The 27,182-nt window shown below is 32.3% G+C and overlaps 1 protein-coding gene across 6 annotated transcripts in view; it reads left to right on the top strand.

Moving 5' to 3' along the window:
• Positions 1 to 27,182, top strand: part of LOC141457037 (uncharacterized) — a 172,986-nt gene that overhangs the window by 76,080 nt on the left and 69,724 nt on the right. The window contains exon 1 of one of the 6 annotated variants that reach the window (XM_074133541.1): positions 25,464 to 25,569. The exons of the other annotated variants lie outside the window; for them this stretch is intronic. Within the exon in view, the coding sequence (XP_073989642.1) occupies positions 25,470 to 25,569 (100 nt within the window). The 5' untranslated portion in view covers positions 25,464 to 25,469. Of the gene's footprint in view, positions 1 to 25,463; positions 25,570 to 27,182 lie in introns of those variants that run through there. 6 annotated transcript variants of the gene reach the window in all.

The raw sequence follows: 27,182 nt of genomic DNA, 5'->3' as shown, positions 1-27,182 counted from the left end.
AAACTCCTGAACCAACTGATAACGATAAGACCAGGCATGGCGAGCATATTTAACAAGAGGTTGACAATTTCGCGTTCCATTTAGGAAAGAAATCAATTGTACTCTCGTAAGTACTGAACGTCCGAGATAGAGTCTCCGGATCTCAGAAAGAATTGAGCAGTCACCAAGAAAGTGAACCACGTCCTCAATGCACCTTGAATTACAAAGAGAACAAAGTTCAATCTCCCTAGGCAGCCATGGCGTATGATTCAGGTAGACAAGCTCACATCTTAACTTAAAGATCCAGCGGAGTTCAGTTAGAGTTAGACCCAAGGAATGATCCTCATTCAAGTGACAAAGGTTAAATGAGTGGTCAAGTTCTCTATATAAAAGGAAGCGGGACGAGAGAGAGACGCGGTCCAGAAACTCCCGACGATGAGCTGCTTTCATCTTAATCAACAGGGAGGCTAATTGATCCTTCCACACAGGTATATTTTCCACAGAGGCCACAAAATCGCAGGAATACTTCTGAGCCAAGTCTATCCAATGTCGAAACCAGAAAATCTTTTTATTAATAATCTCCAACGCTAAGATTCTCGGTAAGCGGCCCTGGGGGAGATCTAAGACTCTTAAAATATATTTAAAATGGAGTTTCAAAGTAAATACCTCCAACAGGTCCACAGCGGTCTCAATGTAAAGCATATAATTAGGCGAAGATGAGGGAAGTGCAAATAATTTTTTAATAAAAAATCTTTGGAGACTCTCTACAACATCATACCTTTGAAATCCCCAGACCTGGGCAGCATAACATACCACTGAACGACAAATGGAGTTAAAAACTTGGAATTTAAATGGAAGAGGTATAGTACCTTGCGAGAGATAGCCAGACCAGACGAGATTAAGGATTCTCTTCGAGGATGCCACCTTCTCTGCAAGATGGGTATTGAGCGAAAGACGAGGCGTCAGGGTTACACCCAGATATTTATATCTATTAACAACCTCCACTGTATGATTTTTGTAATACCATTTTTCTGATGCGGCCAGTCTGCCTCCCCTTCTGAAAATTAAAACCTTAGATTTATTAAGGTTGACACAGAGATTCCATAAGTCACAATAACTTGCTAGAATATTAATATTTCTCTGTAGACTCTTTGGGTTATCGGCAAGAAGGACCACATCATCAGCATACATTAAAATTTTGATTGAAGTGTTAGAAATATGAATGCCGCCCTCAAGTAACGCAGGAAGGTCATCCAGGAAGAGAGAAAAAAGTAAAGGACTCAGAAGGCAGCCCTGCCTTACTCCACTCTGCACTGAAAAGGGATCAGAAATACCATCTTTGCCTCGGACAAAAGCAGTAGCATTTAAGTAAATGGATTTTAGGATCGAAATAAATTTTGAGGAAATGCCCATATTGAATAACTTTAAAAATAATGCTCTATGGTTGACATGGTCGAACGCAGCCTTAAAGTCAATGAAAAAACAATATAACTTTTGACCCTTACTAAGAAATTTAAGTTTAACCATATTCATTAAAGTGAAAAGATTATCATTAGTAGAGTATCCCCGTCTAAAGCCAGCCTGGAATTCGCTTAGCAAATCATTTTCAACTACAAAGTTCTCTAATCGTCTAAGCATGAGTCCAGTGAATAACTTGGCCACCGTATCCAAACAAGAGATACCTCTGTAATTGGTCACATCGTTCATATCACCTTGTTTAAAAAGTGGGAAGATAATAGATCTAGAGAAACTTACTGGCGGAGATTCATTACTGTAGATGTAATTAAATAGTGATAATAATCTCTCTTTCAGGGTATCAGAAGAGAACATGTAGAACTCATAAGTAATCCTATCGAGACCAGGGGCTTTGTTACGCTTAGCGTTATTGATAACTGCATTGAGTTCTTCAATAGAAAAAGGAGAGTCAAGTAAACTAGAAAATATTAAGGGTTCAGCGTAGAGTATCAAAGAAGAATCGGAGGGAGGATTAAGCAATTGACTGAAGTGAGAGACCAGATCAGATAATGAGATATCATTACCACATTTAAATGTTTTTGATTTAAAATAATTTATTAGATGCCAGACATCTTTTGTATCTCGAGCACTATTGAACTTATTTGCCAGAGAAGTATAGAATTGTTTTTTCCTCTCAGTACAGAGTGCCTTATAAGAGCTATTTGCTTCCAGGTAAGCGTTCTTAATTAGGATCGAATTACTTGACCGAAACAATTTTAACAAACTGAAAGATTTTATTCTAGCCCGATGACAGGAAGAATCAAACCAAAGGTTCTTTCTGGAATTCCTAATGAAGTTATTAGAAGAAGTTGAAGGGCAAGAAGCCCTAACAACATCCATCAACATATTTAGCCATATTTGAGTATCTTTAGAGGGAAATAAGGGAATATTATTCAAATTAGAATTCAAATTATCTTTATATTTATCAACAAGATTATCAGCCCAAACTAACTGGGGCAGTAAAGGTAAAGTGTTTACAGTATTAGAGGCTGGAAAAGAAATTATAACTTCAATTGGAAAGTGATCAGAAAACTGTTCCGGTAGCACATTAAAGTCCTCTATCAAGGAAATAGATTCGAGAGGAACACAGCACATATCAATAACCGAACAGCCTAACTTACTGATGAACGTATAATCTCCGTCCGAATCCCCAGGAAAACGTCCATTCAATATAATCAAATCCTGATCGTCACATAACGCCAGCAACTTGTAGCCTCTATTGTTCAGGACATCATCTTTAGAGTTTCTGGACAGTCTACATTTATGATTACTTATAGACAGTTCATCGGGGAGAGACTGAGCTTGACCAACTCTGACATTTAGGTCACCCATGAGAACAAATTTAAGAGAGGAATGAACGTCCAAAAAAGCAATTAAATTTTTAAAATCCTCTTCCCAGGAAGTGCAACTTAAATATACTGGCACAACTAACAAATTATGAGATAAAGTTGCAATGCCTATCAAATGCCTATTGTCAACCAGTGAGAAGTGAACTAGACTGCTTGGCAAGCTAGACCTTATGCCAAGCAGCATGCCACCCTTAGCTCGACCATGTCTGGCAGTTTTACCAGCTGGAACCCAGACTAGATTAAAGTCAGAGAAATAATAATTATATAAACAAAAATTGTCTTCTGTGACAAAAGTTTCAATGAGAATAAAGACATCAAATGATTTAATAAACTTTAAAAACATAGAATCATTAATTTTACCTTTAAGGCCTGATATGTTATAAGAAATTATTGACAATGAATTAAACGATATACATGCAGAGGTCGTAGCCATGGTGTTAGATATCCGACTGACGGTGTGTACTCATGTAGGAGGTTGAACAGCAGATGGAGCAGCAGGGGTAGACATTACTACTGATTTGCCAATAGGGTTGTTAGAAAAGTAATCCGCCGGGATTGAGTTAGAAGCCAACGCATTGATGAAATTAGTAAGGTCAGCTCCAACAAGCTCAGACAGTTTTCTAGTGCCTTCCTCATTTTGAAAAATTAAACCTTTCGCCAACGACCACTCAAATCTTTCATTCTGAATCAGTAAAGTATCATTTAATATTGCAACCCTGACTCCAAATTTTTTACGTAAAATTTCTCTTCTGATTAAGAGCAGCTTTGACCTCCTTTGTCTTATGTTCAGTGGGTAGTCTTGCTGAATAACAAAACCTGTATTTTTCAGACACTTACAATTTTTCAAGATGGCCAATTTATCATGAAAACGTAAAAATGTAACTAGTAAAGGTTTATCGTCTAAGTTACCACGACCTAGTGGAGTTACTTGGAAAAAATCAGTGTTAATATTTAATTTCAAAACTTGTTGACAAAAATCGCCTATGAGCTTGACCATATCATCCGTTGAACTGTACTTAATGCCCTTGAAAATGAGATTATTCCGCCTTGAGCGGAAGTCTATTTCATCAATTGTTTTCACACTTTTTTCACAGACTAATTTTAATGAGTCTATTTCAGATCTTAAAAAGCGATTTTCTTCTTTAAGAGCAGCATAATCCTCTCGGAGATGATTTATATCTTCCTTAGTGGCGAGAGTTGACAATTTTAAGTCCAAAAGATTTGACATGACCTGAGTAAGATCATTCATGGACATTTGGCTAATACTTTGTGACGAAGTTGGCATTGTACCAGTGGAATTTTTTTTTGTTCTTGTGTGAAACTCAGGAGAACTTCTTGATCTCTTAGGACGATTGGTTGACGTCGGCGAAAAATAAGCACTGATCTTTTCCGACATAAACCTTTTCAATAACAAAGAGCTCTTTTATAATCCAAGATATTAAAAATCCAAAATTAAAACTCCAAATTTCAGCACACAAAGATTTATTGTGAATTTATTAATAATTAGATGCGGTCTAACAATATACATACGTCAAAAAGATTGGCAGTGTAGCTGCGTCCAGTGGGAATGGTGCGAAAAGGACAGAGATATAGTCCCCACCACGCCAACTAGAGATGTGGTAGTAGTAAAGTTGTAACTGCTGATGGTGTAGTAGTGTCAAACAAAGACAACAGATAAGCACTTCCACCACTTGCCCACTCGCCACTTCAAATATGAATTTTGTTAAAGTTTAATCTAACAATAATAAACCGTTGACCTTGAAATACAGTTTAAATGAAATTTTCTCCAATTTTCTTCGATAGATTTTCAAATAAATTACATAAATAAATTAAACAAAAGAAAATGAAACTGCACATATAAAATTAAAGCAATAAAGTCACCAAAAAACCACTTTAAATCTAAAAAAAATGAAGAGCACTTTAATACTTGTTGTCTGTTCCAGTAACGAACATCTACTCCTTCATTTTAGTAAAAACCATAGTATCAAGGTTAAATTTTAGAATTGTAAAAAATATAGTATTCTGTTGTTTTGGAATTGGATTTGTGGAACATTATCTGCGGCCAAAAACGTTTTACGAAAATGTTTTACTGCCCGTTAACATTTTAAGTAACACACATACACATCATGTAATCTCTCCCTTGCTCAGTCAACAAGTGGAAAACATAGTTGAAGTCGAAATCACGACACCAAACTGATTGGTTTTGCAAGTCCGAATCCAGTAAGAGACATAGTAAACAATGGCTGAGAAAATCAGCGAGTTTATCCGCCATTATGGAAAAAACTACATTTACATCGTCACATGTAATTGGCAATGCGACTTTACTAACTAAATCAACTAAAGCTATATTTTTTGGCAGGAAGTCTTAAAATTTGTAAATTGCCTTAAGAAAAAGTGGTGTTAAGGTCGCATCAGTTTTCTGGTTTTTAGCCATATAGAAGAGGTTCAGTTTAAATAAACTGCAGGTTAAAAAAAACTAAAAATAAAAAAATAACAGAGTAAATAAGAGCCGACTGTGCAGTAAACTGTTATCTAACAAACTGTGACGTTCAAATAAATATTTATTAACGTAAATTTAATCTGTCAATTGTCTGCTTACAATAATGAAATACAGGTGTACCAACATGAAGATAAATCTTTCTCAAATAACAAAATATAACAGCTATGTTTTTTTAAAAAAATATGTCTGGTAACAGGAAACTCAAAGAGGCAATTTCAGGTGTCAATAATCCACATTTGAAATAATATGAAAATGGAATAAAAGCTTCCTCAAAAACAAATGCTGTGGAGAAAATTACATTAATAGTTCATTGGGCTACCAATTACCTGCACACTTGACAGTCGTCGGATCTATGAAGGAATAGATTTAGCGGTGAGGCCTGCAGACAAATGAAGAGAAGAGGCCAACTGTAGGAGCGGAGTACTGCAATAATGGAGGAGAATCCATGGAATTAACGGAAGGAAAGCTAAGGAACATTGTCTAAGATTAGAGATTAGATTTGGATACAAAGTATGGAGCTTTGAAGTTTTTCAGAAGATTTTTGAATATCAAGAACTGGATTATTTTGGGATTTGTCTTCTTGCCCTTAAGACTTCAATTTTTTTTTTATGTCTAAATTGGATTTAAAATTATTATAAATCGTTAGATTGTAAGTTAATGCGAGCTTGTGACGTCTGACTAACAAACTTAGGAAGCAGCCATTGTCAGCTGAATCTGTATTCAGCTCTAGTCGTTTCAGTCTTTTAGTGGATTCCACCTGTTTTTTTTTTGTCTGTCTGTCTGTCGTAGTACATGCCAAGTTGTGTCGGAATGAGTTTGTTGTAGGTGGAAGGCGAAGTTAACCGGGCAAAGGCTCTTGTACATGCTTTCAAAGTAATGAGATGGATTTGTGGGTGGTTTATTTATTAACGTAAATTTAATCTGTCAAATGTCTGCTTACAATAATGAAATACAGGTGTTCCAACATGAAGATAAAGGATATGGTTGAGAAAAAAGTCAGGTGCACCAACTGTCCAACACTGTATGAGAGAGTATTTATTTATAGACATCATTGCCAACACTGGAGCCACGGTCTAGTTTAATAATAATAACGATGATTAAGGTAAAGTATGTATTATAATTGATTTCTTCCTCATATAGTAGAACTCGCTGATGTTTTCTTGTCGCCGCAGTATTATGCCCTTGTTAGAGTAGACTATTTAGGTCGCACAGATTTCGCTTTATATCCTGTAAACGTCTAAAGTAGTATATATAAGCTACAAATTTATTAACCTTAGGTAAATAATTGTAGCAAACTTCGGGTTTTTGTACCTAAAATTTGTTTCCATTTAAGAAGAATGTTTCATTTTTTTGAACTATTCTCGAAAATGACTTCTAGAAAATTTCTACAAATTTCCTTTTTTTGGTTATATTTAGGTTACTCAGTATTGTTTCTCTTACTCTATAATGTTGGTTAAAAGTTAAGTACAGATGTTTTTATTTGAAGAGAATTTACGAGTTTGGAGCTGGAGAGTAAGAGAAAGACGTTTGAGTGTGCTCCTAAGATTGGTTTGATAGAGCGCATGCTCGTACTTTAGCAGCTAAGTTCAAAAAAAAAAAAAAAAAACTTCAGTATACATGTAACACATTCGCCATGACAGTTTTTGAAGTTTCAATCTAGAAGACCATTTCAATTAACTGGTAGACGTTGAAGTGAGATTTTTCCTTTGACCTTTGCTTGCACTAAAGTGAAAAGGTTGGTATTTCCACTTGTCTCTAAAATACAGATAGCTACCAGAAAAGCGAATTAATTTAGACTGATCACATTCAGTATTGTGAAGTATGTCAAATCTGTCTGATTGTTATAATGAAAGTATTTGTTAGGAATTTATTAATAAAATAGATATTGTTCGATGTTATTCGCTTCAACTAATAAATTTAAATTCAATTACTATATAATAAATCTCTTTAACAAAAACTTACAGATTTAAGGGTTGATTAAACGCTACAAAGTATAAAAATCAGCAAGTACCTAACATTTCATTAAAAACTTCATTGATATCATTTTATTAACTTTTCATTAATATTATTTATAATTTCTTAGATGGCAGAGACCCTAATGCTGGCTACTTTCATATACAAAAGATTTATTCAGGTAGCACACCAAATAACTATAACATTGCAATTTATACCAGTTATTGAGCTAACCTTTCTCTACAATTGGGTAAAGGTTTTATTGAAAACGGAACAATACGAAGAGAGATATAAAGGTTTGAAATTTGAACGTATTTGCAAACCTTCTAAATTTAACCTTCTATATCTCATAAACTATTATCACTAAAACATTGCCATTTATACCAGTTATAGAGCTAACTTTTCTCTACAATTGGGTAAAGGTTTTATTGAAATCGGAACAATACGAAGAGAGATATAATGGTTTGAAATTTGAACGTATTTGCAAACCTCCAAAATTTAACCTTCCATATCTCATAAACTATTATCACTAAAACATTGCAATTTATACCAGTTATAGAGCTAACTATTCTCTACAATTGGGTAACGGTTTTATTGAAAACGGAACAATACGAAGAGTGATATAATGGTTTGAAATTTGAACCCTCATCCGCATTGAACCATGTAATTTGAAACTCATTAGTTTTTCGCAAGTTTTACCATTTTTTTCCAGGAATCCCAATCACGAATGCCGCTCTCAGCCAAGCATCTATTTCTATTAGAGTTTGGTGATAACAACAGTTTCTATAAAATAAAATAAAAAAATTGCGGAACCCAGGGGACCAATAGAAACTGAATTTGGATAATTTAAGAAATTTGAAGATTTTTTGCCATATCTTTAGTTACTAATTAGCTCCTGTAACAATATTTAACTGGCATTTTAGTTATAAAAACAACATCATTTCAACAATTTTTGCTGTTAGTTCTAGGTGCTTTTGCAGAAATGACGCAATATTATCGCTTGCATTTATCAACAATAAAGCGCTAAACATAATTGAATGTTTAATTATGAAAAAAAACAATATTAGTTCTCCAAATATTTATTTAGTAATTAACTAAGAGCAAATCTGTTTGCTATATTTTATTGGCTTAATTGATTTAATTAATTTCTAATCTCTCAGTTAATATATGGTTATATAATGAAGTTGATGATAACTATAATAATCTATATATTTTTAATTTGTATTCATATTTTCCTTGTAAGATAGTGCCAACAAAATATTATAAAAAACTGGTAACCTTATTGGATATGAATAATTTTAGATAATAAATGGCTGCACACTTAGAGTTATGACGAAGTGAAAATGGAATATTAATTGATGCCAAAAAATATTGTCCATATCTGTGGGAGCCACAATCTTTATTTTAGTGCATCGGCAAAATTATGGACAGGTTTTTGAGAACAGGCCCATAAACATTAATATAAATTATTATAATTACTATTATTATTATTATTATTATTTACAATTATTTTCATTATGGAAATTATCCCCCGTTGTGCGAAAAATTTTTCACTTGTAAATCCTAACATCATATAAAGTTGAGAAAACCATCATGTTTAAATGATAGCACTCAGAGATTTTTGGAGACTATGATACAATCATTAGGTAGCCAAAAATATTGACGATCTTGCAACAAATCGTATTCTATATTTGTAAATTATAGATGGATTATAGCATGTTACGATATTTTTAGATGTTCAAGTGTTTAGGTTTTATATAATTGGTAAGACTTAAGATTCGGTCATAGCATCACTTCGGTTTCCGAGATTCATAAAGAAATGTAAGAGGCCGTTTTATACTTACGACAAAATCCGAATTAGGGGCTAGAGCTTGTCTCATCCTGAAAGGATTCCTTATCTTGTTGGTCCTTGAATTGAGATTGAATCGCAATGGACACTCAACGTATCCTAAGTCAATATCTACTTAGAGTTACCGACGGTAAAGTTAGAAATACGACAAAATCCGAATTAGGGGCTAGAGCTTGTCTCATCCTGAAAGGGTTCCTTATCTTGTTGGTCCTTGAATTGAGATTGAATCGCCATGGACACTCAACGTATCCTAAGTCAATATCTACTTAGAGTTACCGACGGTAAAGTTAGAAATAACTCAATTGCTTTTTCCAAAAAAGACTATTGGGATGGACTTCGATTGGGTTTCTTCAGCATAAAACATTCAGGCGTATCTCCTGATACAGTCTAAACTCCTTAATATAGAGTCCCATACTTTTTGATCTTATACCGCAACTAGCTATAGAATATAGAACTTTTTAAATTACATATTTTAAACCACCGTAATAGCTATTAATGAACTTCAAATTATTTTTACTACCTGTTCAGTTATTTTAAAAGAGGGTTTACCTTGATGTATATCTAGTATATATTTAGTGTAGTTTGACTTCCGGTAATATACATTTTGATGTACACATTTCCTTATAAACGTTCATTGGTGTACCTCCGGAACAAAAAGTATCAAATTCCCATAAAGATGTATCAAGTTTACTGAAGAAGTATTCAGTGGTACTTACTTTGGAATTTTAAAGGAATAACTTGTTTAAAGTAAGTTTCTGTTTACTAATTAATAATTATAATTAACATTTTCTGGAGAATAAATATGGTTAATAATAGAATATCTAATTATAAATCTCCTTAACAAAAACTTACAGTTTAAAAAGTTAAGTATAAGGGTTGATTAAGCGCCAAAAGGTACACAAATCAGCTAGTACCCAACATTTCATTCAAGCTTAGTTGATATAATTTAAGTAATTTTGCTGCATTAACTTTTCCTTCACATTTTTTAGAATTTATTAGATGTCACAGACCCTTATGCTGGCCAGTTCGTTCATAATATTATTTGGTTATAATTATGATAAAATGTATATTATATCTTCGTTTTTAAATAGGTACTTTATTTTAACTCTATTCCAAATTATTCTTCTGATTTATCTTTAATATGCCCTTTATTCTGAAGTTGTCACATCTTATACATGCATGTTAAAGTAGAAAAAGACAAAGTTAGAGTCGGCTACTGTTTAAATTTGAATCACGGAGGATTTAAAACAATATTTCAGACTTGAATTCGTCTTACCGAAATATTCGTGAGCACAAATAACACACAGTTAATAACAAGTAGATTATTCAACAACAATTATTCATTTCTCAATTGTAATTTAATTTTACTTATAGTAAAATACTGGAATAATTAGTAATGTCCTAAAAGTATGCATATCTTATTTATTTTATATTACATAACATATTAAAACTGTCCGGTAGGACAGTTGTATAAGGGTTGATCATCAAAAACTGCAGGAAAAAGCGTAACGTTGAAAAACACCCAACTTTGACAATTTTTTTCTCTTTTTCTATAAAAGATAAAATTCCCAAATTTTCTTTATAATGTAGGGCAAACCCTCCTTTACTCCTTAACAAAAACTTACAGTTTAAAAAGTTAAGTATAAGGGTTGATTAAACGCCAAAAGGTACACAAATCAGCAAGTACCCAACATTTCATTAATACTTCATTGATATTATTTAAGTAATTTTACCGCATTAATTTTCATTAATATTTTTTAAGAATTTATTAGATGTCACATACCCTTATGCTGGCCATTTTCATCAACAAAATATTTGTTCAAGTAGCACACCATTTAACTTAGATTGACTGTAATATCTATTTATCTATAATAATCAAACTATTAATCACTGGTGAAAAAGAAAACGTTATAAAAAATAAAAAAATATGAGGCTAAAAAATTCATAAACTTTTTTAAAAATTGCTTACACCAACTTACATCAATGATTTTATTTATTTTTATTTTTAAATAAAAATCGTCGGTTTAAGTTCATTCTTCGATAAAGTAATTGTTATTTTATGAAGTAGTCAATCTGGCTTTATCGTAAATAATATAGTTTTCTTCAATTACATTCTCCATCTAGGTGTTCTTCCCACAATGTTGTGTATATGTAATATAAAATAAATAAGATATGCATATTTTTAGGACAGCTAATTATTCCAGTATTTTACCATAAGTAAAATTAGGGGAACTAAATTAAATTACAATTGAGAAATGAATAATTGTTGTTGAATAATCTACTTGTTATTAACTGTGTGTTATTTGTCCTCACGAATATTTCGGTAAGACGAATTCAAGACTGAAATATTGCTTTAAATCCTCCGTGATTCAAATTTAAACAGTAGCCGGCTCTAAATTTGTCTTTTACTAATTTAACATGCATGTATATGTGACAACTTCAGAATCAGAAGAATAATTTGGAATAGAGTTAAAATAAAGTACCTATTTATACGAAGATATAATATACATTTTATCACAATTATAACTATTATGAATGAACTGGCCAGCATAAGGGTATGTGACATCTAATAAATTCTTAAAAAATATTAATGAAAATTAATGCGGTAAAATTACTTAAATAATATCAATGAAGTATTAATGAAATGTTGGGTACTTGCTGATTTGTGTACCTTTTGGCGTTTAATCAACCCTTATACTTAACTTTTTAAACTGTAAGTTTTTGTTAAGGAGATTTTTGTACCTTTTGGACAGATTTTCCTTTTTGTCTATTAGCAAAGTTACATATCTGCTTTACAGATTGGATTTTTTTAAAATTTGGAATAAGCTATTCTATCATTATAACCTGATAAGGTGTTAAATCGGAACCGTAACTACCACTGGAGAGATCTTTTTAAAGAATGGTTATAGTTGCGGTCCCCAAACCATCCTCAATAACAATTTTTTTGAGAAAGCCTTTTTATTAAAACTGTCCGGTAGGACAGTTGTATAAGGGTTGACCATCAAAAACTGCACGAAAAAGCGTAACGTTGAAAAACACCCAACTTTGACAATTTTTTACTATTTTTCTATAAAAGATAAAATTCCCAAATTTTCTTTAAATCTTACTCCGAACCCTCCTTTATAACTGTAATTTTTTTGCAACCACCCAGATCTAATAGGTTTCGAGAAAAAAGTTGCCGAAAATGAGCAAAAACGGCTTTTTCAAAAAATGTTCTTGTTCTTGTTCTTGTTGTTGTTGTTGTTGTTGTTGTTGTTCTTCTTCTTCTTCTTCTTGTTACCTTTTTTGTAAACAACGTAGCGCCTAAACGCGCGAACCGATTTTCATGAATGAGGTGTCATTCGATTCGGAATTTTATGTAGATGTGCCTTTTGGGGGTCTCGACGCTGTACATCGAATGGGAGAGGAGTTAGCCCCCTTTATGTAAGGCCCCCTCCAAAATTATTATTACTAATAACTCTGTAAATCTTGACCCGATTTTGATAGAATTTGGTAGGATGATAGAGTTAGGGCTCCCCTACGTAACAATAAAGCGACGATCTGCTCTTACACTTGTTAAGGGGAAGTATAGCAATCGTTTCAAATTATCGACACGTGAACCGATATTCATGAATGAAGTGTCATTCGAATCGAAATTTTGTACAGATTTGCACTTTAAAAGTCTCGACGCTATGCCTCATAAGGAGGGAAGTTTGCCCCACCCAAATAAGGCCCTTTCTAAAACTATTATTACCAATATTTCTATAACGCTTAGTCCGATTTTGATAAAATTTAGCACGAAAAAGTGATGAAAGCTCCTCTACGTGGCTGTGAAGTGCCATCATGCTCTTACACCTACTAAGAGAAGTACTGCAATCGTTAAAATTATCAATGAGTGAACCGATTTACATCAATGAATTGTCGTTCGATTCAAAATCTTTGCCTTTTAGGGAGAAGTACTGTAATCGCAGTTTATTTTTCTTGCTCCTCTTAAAAGGAAGTACTGAAATCGCAGTTTAATTTTGCTATTTACGTACCTTCCTATTTTATTCAAAACGCTTTCTAAAAAAAATTGTTATTGAGGATGGTTTGGGGACCGCAACTATAATCATTCTTTAAAAAGATCTCTCCAGTGGTAGTTACGGTTCCGATTTAACACCTTATCAGGTTATAATGATAGAATAGCTTATTCCAAATTTTAAAAAATCTGTAAAGCAGACGTAACTTTGCAAATAGACAAAAAGGAAAATCTATCCAAAAGGTACAAAAATCTCCTTAACAAAAACTTACAGTTTTAAAAGTTAAGTATAAGGGTTGATTAAACGCCAAAAGGTACACAAATCAGCAGTTCCCAACATTTCATTAATACTTCATTGATATAATTTAAGTAATTTTACTGCATTAACTTTTCCTTCACATTTTTTAGAATTTATTAGATGTCACAGACCCTTATGCTGGCCAGTTCATTCATAATATTATTTTGTTACAATTATGATAAAATGTATATTATATCTTCGTAATTAAACAGGTTTTTATTTTAACTCTATTCCAAATTATTCTTCTGATTTCTCTTTAATGTGCCCTTTATTCTGAGTAGTCACATATACATGCATGTTAAAGTAGAAAAAGACTAAGTTAGAGTCGGCTACTGTTTAAATTTGAATCACAGAGGATTCAAAACAATATTTCAGTCTTGAATTCGTCTTACCGAAATATTCGTGAGCACAAATAACATACAGTTAATAACAAGTAGATTATTCAACAATATTTACTCATTTCTCAATTGTAATTTAATTTAGTCCCCCTAATTTTACTTATGGTAAAATACTGGAATAATTAGCTGTCCTAAAAATATGCATATCTTTATTTTCTTTATTTTATATTACATATATATAACATTGTGGGAAGAACACCTAGATTGAGAATGTAATTGAAGAAAACTATATTATTTGCGATAAAGCCAGATAATTTATTACCTATTATTATAAACGTTTGACTACTACTAAAGTAACAATTACTTTAATCGAAGAATGAACTTAAACCAATGATTTTTATTTAAAAATAAAAATAAATAAATAAAATCATTGATGTATGTTGGTGTAAGCATTTTTTAAAAAAGTTTATGAATTTTTTAGCCTCATATTTTTTTAATATTTTTTATAACGTTTTCTTTTTCACCTGTGATTAATAGTTTGATTATTATAGATAAATAGATATTACAGTCAATCTAAGTTAAATGGTGTGCTACTTGAGTAAATATTTTGTAGACGAAAATGGCCAGCATAAGGGTCTGTGACATCTAATAAATTCTAAAAAATGTGAAGGAAAAGTTAATGCAGTAAAATTACTTAAATTATATCAATGAAGTATTAATGAAATGTTGGGAACTGCTGATTTGTGTACCTTTTGGCGTTTAATCAACCCTTATACTTAACTTTTAAAACTGTAAGTTTTTGTTAAGGATATAAAATAGGAAGGTATTTGTACGTAAATAGCAAAATTAAACTGCGATTTCAGTACTTCCTTTTAAGAGGAGCAAGAAAAATAAACTGCGATTACAGTACTTCTTTCTAAAAGGCAAAGATTTTGAATCGAACGACAATTCATTGATGTAAATCGGTTCACTCATTGATAATTTTAACGATTGCAGTACTTCCTCTTAGTAGGTGTAAGAGCATGATGGCACTTCACAGCCACGTAGAGGAGCTTTAATCACTTCTTCGTGCTAAATTTTATCAAAATCGGGTTAAGCTTTGTAGAAATATTGGTAATAATAGTTTTAGAAAGGGCCTTATTTGGGTGGGGCAAACTCCCCTCCTTATGAGGCATAGCGTCGAGACTTTTAAAGTACAAATCTGTACAAAATTTCGATTCATTCATGAAAATCGGTTCACGTGTCGATAATTTGAAACGATTGCTATACTTCCCCTTAATAAGTGTAAGAGCAGATCGTCGCTTTATTGTTAGGTAGGGGAGCCCTAACCCTATCATCCTACCAAATTTTATCAAAATAGGGCCAAGATTTACAGAGTAATTAGTAATAATAATTTTGGAGGGGGCCTTACATAAAGGGGGCTAACTCCTCTCCCATTCGATGTACAGGGCCGAGACCCCCAAAAGGCACATATACATAAAGTTCCGAATCGAATGACACCTCATTCATGAAAATCGGTTCACGCGTTTAGGCGCTACGTTGTTTACAAAAAAGGTAACAAGAACAACAACAAGAACAACAAGAAGAAGAAGAACAAGAACAAGAACATTTTTTGAAAAAGCCGTTTTTGCTCATTTTCGGCAACTTTTTTCTCGAAACCTATTAGATCTGGGTGGTTGCAAAAAAATTATAGTTATAAAGGAGAATTTGGAGTAAGATTTAAAGAAAATTTGGGAATTTTATCTTTTATAGAAAAATAGAAAAAAATTGTCAAAGTTGGGTGTTTTTCAACGTTACACTTTTTCGTGCAGTTTTTGATGGTCAACCCTTATACAACTGTCCTACCGGACAGTTTTAATAACTGTAATTTTTTTGCAACAACCTAGATCTGATAGATTTTGAGAAAAAAGTTGCCGAAAATGTGCAAAAACGGCATTTTCAAAAATTGTTGTTGTTCTTCTTCTTCTTCTTGTTGTTGTTGTTGTTGTTGTTACCTTTTTTGTAAACTGCGTAGCGCCTAAACGCGTGAACCGATTTTCATGAATGAGGTGTCATTCGATTCGGAATTTTATGTAGATGTGCCTTTTGGGGGTCTCGTCGCTGTACATCGAATGGGAGAGGAGTTAGCCCCCTTTATGTAAGCCCCCTCCAAAATTATTATTACTAATTACTCTGTAAATCTTGGCCCGATTTTGATAAAATTTGGTAGGATGATAGGGTTAGGGCTCCCCTACATAACATTAAAGCGACGATCTAATCTTACACTTGTTAAGGGGAAGTATAGCAATCGTTTCAAATTATCGACACGTGAACTGATTTTCATGAATAAAGTGTCATTCGAATCGAAATTTTGTACAGATTTGCATTTTAAAAGTCTCGACGCTACGCCTCATAAGGAGGGGAGTTTGCCCCACCCAAGTAAAGCCCTTTCTAAAACTATTATTACCAATATTTCCATAACGCTTAGTCCGATTTTGATAAAATTTAGCACGAAGAAGTGATTAAAGGTCCTCTACGTGGCAGTGAAGTGCCATCATGCTCTTACACCTACTAAGAGGAAGTCTTGCAACTGTTAAAATTATCAATGGGTGAACCGATTTACATCAATGAATTGTCGTTCGATTCAAAATCTTTGCCTCTTTGCCTTTTTGGGAGAAGTACTGTATTCGCAGTTTGTTTTTCTTACTCCTCTTAAAAGGAAGTACTGAAATCGCAGTCTAATTTTGCTAGTTACGTACAAATACCTTCCTATTTTATTTAAAACGCTTTCTCAAAAAAATTGTTATTGAGGATGGCAACTATAATCATTCTTTATAAAGATCTCTCCAGTGGTAGTTACAGTTCCGACTTAACACCTTTTCAGGTTATAATGATAGAATTGCTTATTCCAAATTTTAAACAAATCTGTAAAGCAGATATGTAACTTCGCAAAATAGACAAAAATGAAAATCTACCCAAAAGGTACAAAAATCTCCTTAACAAAAACTTACAGTTTTAAAAGTTAAGTATAAGGGTTGATTAAACGCCAAAAGGTACACAAATCAGCTAGTACCCAACATTTCATTCATGCTTAGTTCATATAATTTAAGTAATTTTGCTGCATTAACTTTTCCTTCACATTTTTTAGAATTTATTAGATATCACAGACCCTTATGCTGGCCAGTTCATTCATAATATTATTTTGTTATAATTATGATAAGATGTATATTATATCCGTTTTTAAATAGGTACTTTATTTTAACTCTATTCCGAATTATTCTTCGGATTTAGCTTTAATTTGCCCTTTATTCTGAGATGTCACATATATACGATATATGCAAAAGTAGAAAAAGACAAAGTTAGAGTCGGCTACTGTTTAAATTTGAATCACGGATTTAAAAGAATATTTCAGTCTTGAATTCGTCTTACCGAAATATTCGTGAGCACAAATAACACACAGTTAATAACAAGTAGATTATTCAACATTATTTATTCATTTCTCAATTGTAATTTAATTTAGACCCCCTAATTTTACTTATAGTAAAATACTGGAATAATTAGATGTCCTAAACGTATGCATATCTCATTTATTTTATATTACATGTATACAACATTGTGGGAAGAACACCTAGATTGAGAATGTAATTGAAGAAAACCATATTATTTGCGATAAAGCCAGGTAATTATTACCTATTATTATAAACGTTTGACTACTACATAAAATAACAATTACTTTAATCGAAGAATGAACTTAAACAGACGATTTAAAAAAATAAATAAAATAAAATAAATAAATAAAATAAACAAAATCATTGATGTATGTTGATGTAAGCATTTTTTCAAAAAGTTTTTGAATTTTTTAACCTGTAATTAATAGTTTGATTATTATAGATTAATATTAATAGATATTAAAGTCAATTTACAGTGCTACTTAAACAAATATTTTGTAGATAAATATGGCCAGCATAAGGGTCTGTGATATCTAATAAATTCTAAAAAATGTGAAGGAAAAGTTAATGCAGCAAAATTACTTAAATTATATGAACTAAGCATGAATGAAATGTTGGGTACTAGCTGATTTGTGTACCTTTTGGCGTTTAATCAACCCTTATACTTAACTTTTAAAACTGTAAGTTTTTGTTAAGGAGATATATAACATTGTGAGAAGAACAGATACATTGAGAGTGTGATTGAAGAAAACTATATTATTTGCTATAAAGCCAGATAATTTATTACCTATTATTATAAACGTTTCACTCCTACATAAAATAACAATTACTTTAATCGAAGAATGAACTTAAACAGACGATTTTTATTAAAAATAAAATAAACAAAATCATTGATGTATGTTGATGTAAGCATTTTTTTAAAAAAGTTTTTAAATTTGGTAGCCTCGTAATTTTTTTTATTTTTTATACCGTTTTCTTTTTAACCTGTAATTAATAGTTTGATTATTATAGATTAATAGATATTAAAGTCAATCTACAGTGCTACTTGAACAAATATTTTGTAGATGAAAATGGCCAGCATAAGGGTCTGTGACATCTAATAAATTCTAAAAAATGTGAAGGAAAAGTTAATGCAGCAAAATTACTTAAATTATATCAACTAAGCTTGAATGAAATGTTGGGTACTAGCTGATTTGTGTACCTTTTGGCGCTTAATCAACCCTTATACTTAACTTTTTAAACTGTAAGTTTTTGTTAAGGAGATTTTTGTACCTTTTGGATAGATTTTCATTTTTGTCTATTTTGCTAAGTTACATATCTGCTTTACTGCTTTTTTTAAATTAGGAATAAGCAATTCTATCATTATAACCTGATAAGGTGTTAAGTAGGAACCGTAACTACCACTGGAGAGATCTTTTTAAAGAATGATTATAGTTGCGGTCCCCAAACCATCCTCAATAACAATTTTTTTGAGAAAGCCTTTTTATATAAAATAGGAAGGTATTTGTACGTAAAAAGCAAATTTAAACTGCGATTTCAGACCTTCCTTTTAAGAGGAGTAAGAAAAATAAACGGGCGATTACAGTACTTCTCCCTAAAAGGCAAAGAGGCAAAGATTTTGAATCGAACGACAATTCATTAATGTAAATAGGTTCACCCATTGATAATTTTAACGATTTCAGTACTTCCTCTTAGTAGGTGTAAGAGCATGATGGCACTTCACAGCCATGTAGAGGAGCTTTAATCACTTCTTCGTGCTAAATTTTATCAAAATCGGACAAAGCGTTATAGAAATATTGGTAATAATAGTTTTAGAAACGGCCATACTTGGGTGGGGCAAACTCCCCTCCATATGAGGCGTAGCGACGAGACTTTTAAAGTGCAAATCTGTACAAAATTTCGATTCGAATGACACTTCATTCATGAAAATCAGTTCACTTGTCGATAATTTGAAACGATTGCTATACTTCCCCTTAACTAGTGTAAGAGCAGATCGCCGCTTTAATGTTACGTAGGGGAGCCCTAACTCTATCATCCTACCAAATTTTATCAAAATCGGGCTAAGATTTACAGAGTAATTAGTAATAATAATTTTGAAGGGGGCCTTTCATAAAGGGGGCTAACTCCTCTCTAATTCGGTGTACAGCGTCGAGACCCCCAAAAGGCACATCTACATAAAATTCCGAATCGAATGTCACCTCATTCATGAAAATCGGTTCGCGCGTTTAGGCGCTACGTAGTTTACAAAAAAGGTAACAACAACAACAACAAGAAGAAGAAGAAGAAGAAGAACAAGAACAACAACAATTTCTGAAAATGCCGTTTTTGCTCATTTTCGGCAACTTTTTTCTCAAAATCTATTAGGTCTGGGGGGTTGCAAAAAAATTACAGTTATAAAGGAGGGTTTGCCCTATATTTTAAAGAAAATTTGGGAATTTTATCTTTTATAGAAAAAGAGAAAAAAATTGTCAAAGTTGGGTGTTTTTTAACGTTACGCTTTTTCGTGCACTTTTTGACGATCAATCCTTATACAACTGTCCTACCGGACAGTTTTAATAACCGGAGGCGGAAACCAAAATCATGTCCGGAAGTGGAAACTGGCCTAATATTTATGACGTTTGTTAATGATGACGCAAATAATAATACAAACAGTAAATTACTGACTCTTATCTTTTATTTTTATTTTTCATTTTTTTTTGTTGTGGAGCTTCGTATGGTCTCTTTTGTCAGTGTCTCGATTCGATAAAATCAAACTTCCTTTAATGAATTTCAAACTGAAGTTGTCATAATTAAGCTTAAAAGAACATTGTGACAATTCTTCTGGGGGCTTGGGTTTTGCAATTCAATTGAATGCCGCGTACTAACAATAAAACATGGATTTGTACCGGTTCTCATTCATGGCAAATCCTGTACGGTGTGCAATTGCAGTTGGGTTTTGGACTTCAGTTTAATTCTATCGTTAACTTAATGAGTGAAGACTTAAAAAATCGACTAAATTTTAAGCACAAACAACACACCTAAAGGAATTCAATCAGAACTTTTTCTCTCGATCGGTAAATAATGTGGTCAATTATTCCGGTACATACTACCACATTATTCTTACCATTGTAAGCTATCTCCACTCACGGATCTTAGTCGAAATCTTAATCCCCCTTAATCGTGAGTCCACAAAACTGCGAAAATTCAAATTTCCTCTTTACGAGAGATAAGCGCAGATAGAAAGATGTAGCCAGTGGTTGGTCTTCGAGCTGGAACGTTCCGGAACGTCGTTCCAGTATTTCCTTTTTGGACAGGAACGCGTTTCGGAACTAAAGATTATCCTATCTAAACAGTTTGTGATGAATTTGGCATTAATGTATGACGTTTTATATGAACTTTCCATCTACAGTACAGAAATGTAATTATATTGATAATGGAGGCAAAGAAATTCCTGAAGATTTACAAATTTTAATTCGCTGTATAAATACTATTCCTTGCAGTTCGGCAGAGTGCGAGCGAGGATCTAGTAATATGAATATTATTTTAAATGAACAAAGAAATAGAATACTAATTGAAAATCTAGCAAATCTCCTATTTATAAAAATGAATGGTCCACCGCAACAATTATTTAATCCAGATGATTATGTAAATATTTGGTTGAGGTCTCATCGTTCAGCAGGTGACAACAAAATAAAGAAAGTTCAACTAAAAGATCCAGAACATAATCCTATTTGGAATATTTTATACAAATTATTATTTTTAATGTATTGTTATAAATATTTATGCAATTGTTTATGAGCACCATACGTATTTTATAATTTGTTAACTATTTTTATAAAAATTCTTATTATTGTAATTAACGTTTACTAAATGTAAGAGAGTAACCCAAACGAACAAGACGAACTAATCAATAAGTGGTTCCGATCAATAAGTAGACTAAAATTGTACTCAAGAGTTAAGTAGAATTTAAGACATCATTTTCTCCCTTCTAATTTCTAATCTCTTATTTTGATTTTCTCGTAGTTCCTTTCCTTATTTTCGTCAAGAACTTGAAGTGCTACGTAATGTTCTTCATAATTTCCTCAATAAAAGGTGGGTATTTCTATTTTAAACCATCCAATCCTGTTCAACCTTTTAAATTATATGATCCAATTTAGCTACATAATGCTTCATAATACTACTCCAGATCGTTTTCTAAGAAAATTTTATAATAGAAAATTCCATTTTTCTTCTTGTACAATAATTTAAGTAAATAATTATTATTATTAATTTTTTATGTAGTATTATATAGTTGATAATCAAGGATTTAATCGTCCGCATCCTTAATAATAATCGCAGTATTTTACCATCTCACTTGAGAAGTAGGAATACCATTCTAGACAGTCCTATTCCCATCAAAAGTGGAAGTATCGAAATGGTAGATAAAATAATATAAGGTGTATTCGGATAGTCCATTTTAGAATTTAGTTATTATGCAATGGACACCTTTCTAACTAATGTCCAATTACGTCATCTGACCGATATATTTCCTTTTTATAAATAATTATTGGTATTTTTTGTGCGACTAATTTTGATAGGTATTTTTAAGAAGGGGGTTCTGGGGTAGGGCCTAACACTTAAATATCTTTTTTTTATTGATTTAAAATTATCATTATTAATCAAAAAATTGTCCTGCCATAATTTTCAATTAACACTTATTTAATTTCTAATAAACTAGGAATGTTAATAATAAGATCTTAAAATTGTAAGAATTGTTGGAGGCATTGAGTAGACGTTGAATTCTGAAAAATAAAAAAAAGGTTGAGGTTAGAAAGTCAGTGGATTCTGGGTTTAAGAGTATAAGTGACTATTAAAGGCTTAATGAAGAGTTTGTTCGTGGGTTCGCCCAACCCAAATAGCACTCTACATAGCAGCTATCACTGTCTGACTCTATTTAAATAGTGTGAGTGTTTGGTATTATTCTAGTCATAAATGTGTGAGTGTTTGGTATTATTCTAGTCATAAATGTGTGAGTGTTTGGTATTATTCTAGTCATAAATGTGTGAGTGTTTGGTATTATTCTAGTCATAAATTGTGTGAGTGTTTGGTATTATTCTAGTCATAAATAGTGTGAGTGTTTGGTATTATTCTAGTCATAAACAGTGTGAGTATTATTCTAGTCATAAGTTAGTGGTTTTAAAATATTCGTAACTTTTAAATTTCCAGCTCCTTAAGTTATTTTTTTCTAATTCTCAAATAAATTATTCGCTCTGCCAAACTACATAACTCCGCCACATTACAAATATAAGGGAAACCTCCTCCATATAATTTCTGGTTTATTTTCCTATTTTATTGAATTGATCTTTTGGTCGTGAGATTAAACCTTCTATCCATTTCCGGTCTGCTTTATCCATAAATGGATTTTCAATCATAATAATTCTTTTAGACAATTTAAATCTTTTCATTGTTTGAAAAAAAGGCCGCATTTTCAATTTTATAATTATTTTAATTTTATTAAATTATTCTGAAACTTTTTTATTGTTTTACTCATCGCACAAAAAAAAAATTATATTTTACCTGAAATAACTCTGATTTATTTATGTATATGTTTATTTAATGAAGGTTTTTTTTTGTGTTATCGAGAATAAATTGTTTAAATCTACCACAACCTTGGTACAACTTTTTTATATTCATAAAAAAGAAGTTTAATTAGGTACATGAACGCATAACCACTTCGTACTAATAAATATCAGTTATTTTATTAAAAACGGTCTAAGAAAGAGAAAAACTATATTCAATTAGTTACAAAGTTTCTTATAACTTCGCTTTCATCAAGCTTACTGACATATTTATTACATATATACCTCTATCTAACAACTATATATGTTCTTGGTGAAATAACACTGTTAGCACTGTCTCTCCTACTAACTAATTGAATCACCACTATTACATTTCTTATCTTACAGTACATGCGCACTACTTATTTACTGTTCTTCTAAATGTAGTATTTAATAAAAAACTTTTAAAAATATGGTGCGACTGAAGTACATAACCTTTAGGGCAACAAGGAGAATTATAATTCTGTATAAATGGAAGAATTGGTAGCTCTCGGGAATATTAACTTGAAGTTCCCGAATTCAAATCCAGGGCGTGTTACCCTTAGGTATAATCTTCCTAGAAGTGTGTACAGCTCACTCACTAAGTGATGGACAGTGACGAGTCCCGAGGCTACGGGTATACCTTAAAAATGAGCTGTAATTATAATTGAGTCAAGGGTAGAGATTTAGTTGAGTTAGTTTGGGCATTTGGATTTGGATGCTGCGTTTGAGTGCAGCAAACTGTTTAATTTTCTTTTCTTGGAAACCTCTTACTCGCTCACTATCTAGCGAGGGGCACCGGCGTCCTCGAGATCTGGAGGTTCAGTGTTCATATTCAGAGTTTAGATTAAGATAGATAGATTTAGCTTATTGTGTGCGCTTTTTTTCCCCACACACTGAGGCTCTAGAAGACTTATTGTGCCGACCGTTTTATTACTCTAAGAGTTATATTAAAGCTATGTGCTTCAAGTAAGATCTCGAAAGGCCAAATGATCAATTCGCAAACTAAAACGCTAGCTACACTTTCCAGACAGGATATAAGACAAGAATTCCTTCTCCTTTGTCTCAATTTGCGGGCGAGGTTCAATTCCTATCTTAGTGTCGAATGCTCACATTGTGGATACGCTTTTTTTTTTAGCGAAGCGTGCGACATAATGAAGGCATAAGGCCTAGATTTCTTGTAGAAGTGCCATTTGTGGACAGAAACTGAGTGAATGGTCATGAACTCAAATGCTGGCCTTAAGAAACCTCTCCCCCTCCCCCTAAAAGGCTCCGAAAGCTGCATATGGCGGGGATATGTGGCTGAATAGTTACCAAATCTTCGACACCCGCCTAGCTAAAAGACCACTCTAATCTTCTTGCACGTAGAGATGTCCAAGATGTTCTAACCCTTATTATTTAATGTGTCTTTAAGATTCAGTTATTGTTCGAAATTTAATTCCCCAGCCTTCTTGATAGATCAATTTCATGAAACCTCATTAAAGAATACATAATTCCTATATATTGCAAAAACATTTGAAGAATGATTTTTTACAAATCTTACATGTCCAACGGCTGATCTAACTTTTAAAAAAATAATTAACCAAATTAGTAGCCACAAACCAGATATGTATGTCAGTCTAAAGTTATTAAATAAAGCAATCATCCCTCCAAAAATATTCTAATGTTAATCAGAGCCTGACTTGTATAGAAAGTAGATTACAATTCCATATTTTGGCTGTTTCACTATTTCTGATTCATTAAAAACGGAGGAAAAAAAATATCTAGTGCGAAAAACATTTGCATCATTATTATTCCAAAAAATTTGAATCGAATTCTATTTTTACGTGCATTATAGTTACAGTTTGTTATCGTACATTACATAACAAGGAAGTCATAAAACGAATTTTACGAGATAATTGCTAAAATTAAAGTAATTATCTATTATTATTTTTTTCATTCGAGGCTTAACATCCAATTAGGTGCTTGCGAAAGTATGTACAAGTTAACATTTTTTCTTAACAAAGTAAAAGTAGCTTTACGCGCCGGTTTCAAACTGAGGATCTCTCACTAAATAAATTCAAGCTTTAAAACCATCACACCTGATAAATGATAAAAGTAAAAAATTCTATGTAATACATTACACAGGAAAATCGCTTCAGGATGGCCAACATTTCTAGAAGTGTCTTAATCGTATCTTTCTGTTGTAAATAAAAATTGTAGAGAAAAAGATTTTTGCAATAAGTGTTCTAAGTTTAACGGAAATGGTTGAATCAAATTGCCAAAAATTCTCAAAAAAAAATTTACAATTAAAAAAAGAAGTTTAATGTCACTTCCGGTTAAAGAATTTACTTTGCTAAGTAAACTAAGTGTACAGTCTTTGTTTCCGTTTTTTTTTTTTGAAGCTAGAGTGTTCACACAGGCCACTTTCTAAAAAAAGCACTTTTTTGGTTATAAAACAGACATTACCGAAAACAAAAATTTTATCAAAATCACGATACTTGCTTTGTTGATCGCTTTACCAGAACAACAATTTTATATACTTTAAATATTTTGCAATTATTTCTCAAAATAAACTTTTATTTAAGATTATCTTTGTTAAAATTTTTTATCTATGCACTTAATTGTTTACTTATTTATTACTATCTTATCTTCATGGCCGCAGACTGACTGTAAGTGGCCATTTTTGAGGAGATTGATCTTCTTTTTTTTTTTGTTGTTTTTTTTAAATGTTCTCTATGGTTTTTAATGATATTTCAGAAGTATGTCATTATTTGAGGTGTGATTTTCTTGCAACCAAATTAATTGGGAGTTTTCCTTATTTTTCAGGTAAGCTAATCCACCTATCTGGTATATTTAAGAATTTTGGCGCAGTAAGTAGTACATTGCTAATTTTATTTTTAATTAATCCTGCCCAATATAGTATGTATTTCTTTTTTAATAATATTTTATAAATATTAAAGGAAATCAATTAATTTGTGGAAATTTTAATGAAAGTTATGCGCTCATATTGCAATCACTTTTAGGTAGATTGCAATCTCTCTCATTTAGGTAGATTGCTGTTATATTACGAGTATTTGCAGTTAGTAGTACGTTCAAAGGGATGTCCAAGCGATGGCTGTAAATGATCATGTTACCACTTTTTACTGGATCAAAGGATTCCGCTTGTATCTGCAGCCTCCTCCTGTAACTCTCAACTGCCATCGATTTTCTCTCTCGTCTCTTTAATTGGAACTAATGAAGGTTAACTGTTACCATTTGAAACCCTTGCTAATGTTAAACTGCCATCAACAAGTTTTACTGTTTTAGCTTTGAGAGATTCTTATTAAAACTGTCCGGTAGGACAGTTGTATAAGGGTTGTCCTATAGTTTTGTTGAGACTATTCAAGCAGCTCGGTCTTTCAGTGTTGCGGTCAAAATATATTAATTTGACTTTCAAAAACCTATTTACTTAATTTTAACAGCAACTCTATATAATTTTATTTAAAAAATAACAACCAGGATGAATAAGTGCTCTGCTCGTATGAAAAAATGAAATTAAGCGTAATAAATGACAAAATTAGGACCAAAGTAAATTTATGTAAAAATAAACATTTATTTATCAATTATACCATTTAAATTCATTTTCATTCCATTCAAATTCATAAAAAGAGGTCGCAAATTTAAATTCTCACTCATTCTCTTTAGAAACTTCTCTGTGTATTTGTATATTAATGTCGGCTGCATCTCGTATGACGCATGCGTTTTGTTTACAAATTTGTAAATGTTAATTATTTTTATTTATTTTGCAACTGTATGCAGTACAATAGGCAAGAGAGATGAGTGATAAGGGATGGCACAAATGCACATGCACGCATATAGTATACTAGCTGTACCTGTACCCGTTCACACGTTGCTGTGTTTGAACAAAAAAGCAGTTTTGATACCTCAAACGTAATTTCTTAATGACCAAATGTATACAATACATCGAAATGAAAATTAACAATAAAATTACCCCTACTTCAGAGTACAGTAGTGTCCTTGCAAAGGTAGCATTTCTACATAATGTGAAAAATTCAGTTAATGTTGTTGGCAGTGGTGACATTGCTCTTGCACGTACATTTTCTGATGTAAAGTACACACGCTGTCCATTTTCTGCTAAATGAACAACCGTTGGAAATCGTTCATGAATGGAAAATGATATAAAGGTAATACGCCATACAGCCTCATTGCTACTTATGAAGCGTCCCAGTTGATATTGGGTGACTTCATCGTTAGATGCAGTTGTATTTTCCACTCCAAACACTGCCATATCGCTTCCTTTGTTCACATATTTGCAAATATATTTTCTAGCTTTCACTGAATTGCAGTACCCAGCGTCCCAGTTGATATTGGGTGACTTCATCGTTAGATGCAGTTGTATTTTCCACTCCAAACACTCCCATATCGCTTCCTTTGTTCAC

The sequence above is a fragment of the Rhodnius prolixus genome, unplaced genomic scaffold, assembly GCF_049639745.1.
Source record: "Rhodnius prolixus isolate KJV_2025 unplaced genomic scaffold, Rpr scaffold_10, whole genome shotgun sequence".
Lineage (NCBI taxonomy): Eukaryota > Metazoa > Arthropoda > Insecta > Hemiptera > Reduviidae > Rhodnius > Rhodnius prolixus.
The sequence above is the reverse complement of the archived record's forward strand: the minus strand, read 5'-3'. Positions and strand labels throughout refer to the sequence as shown.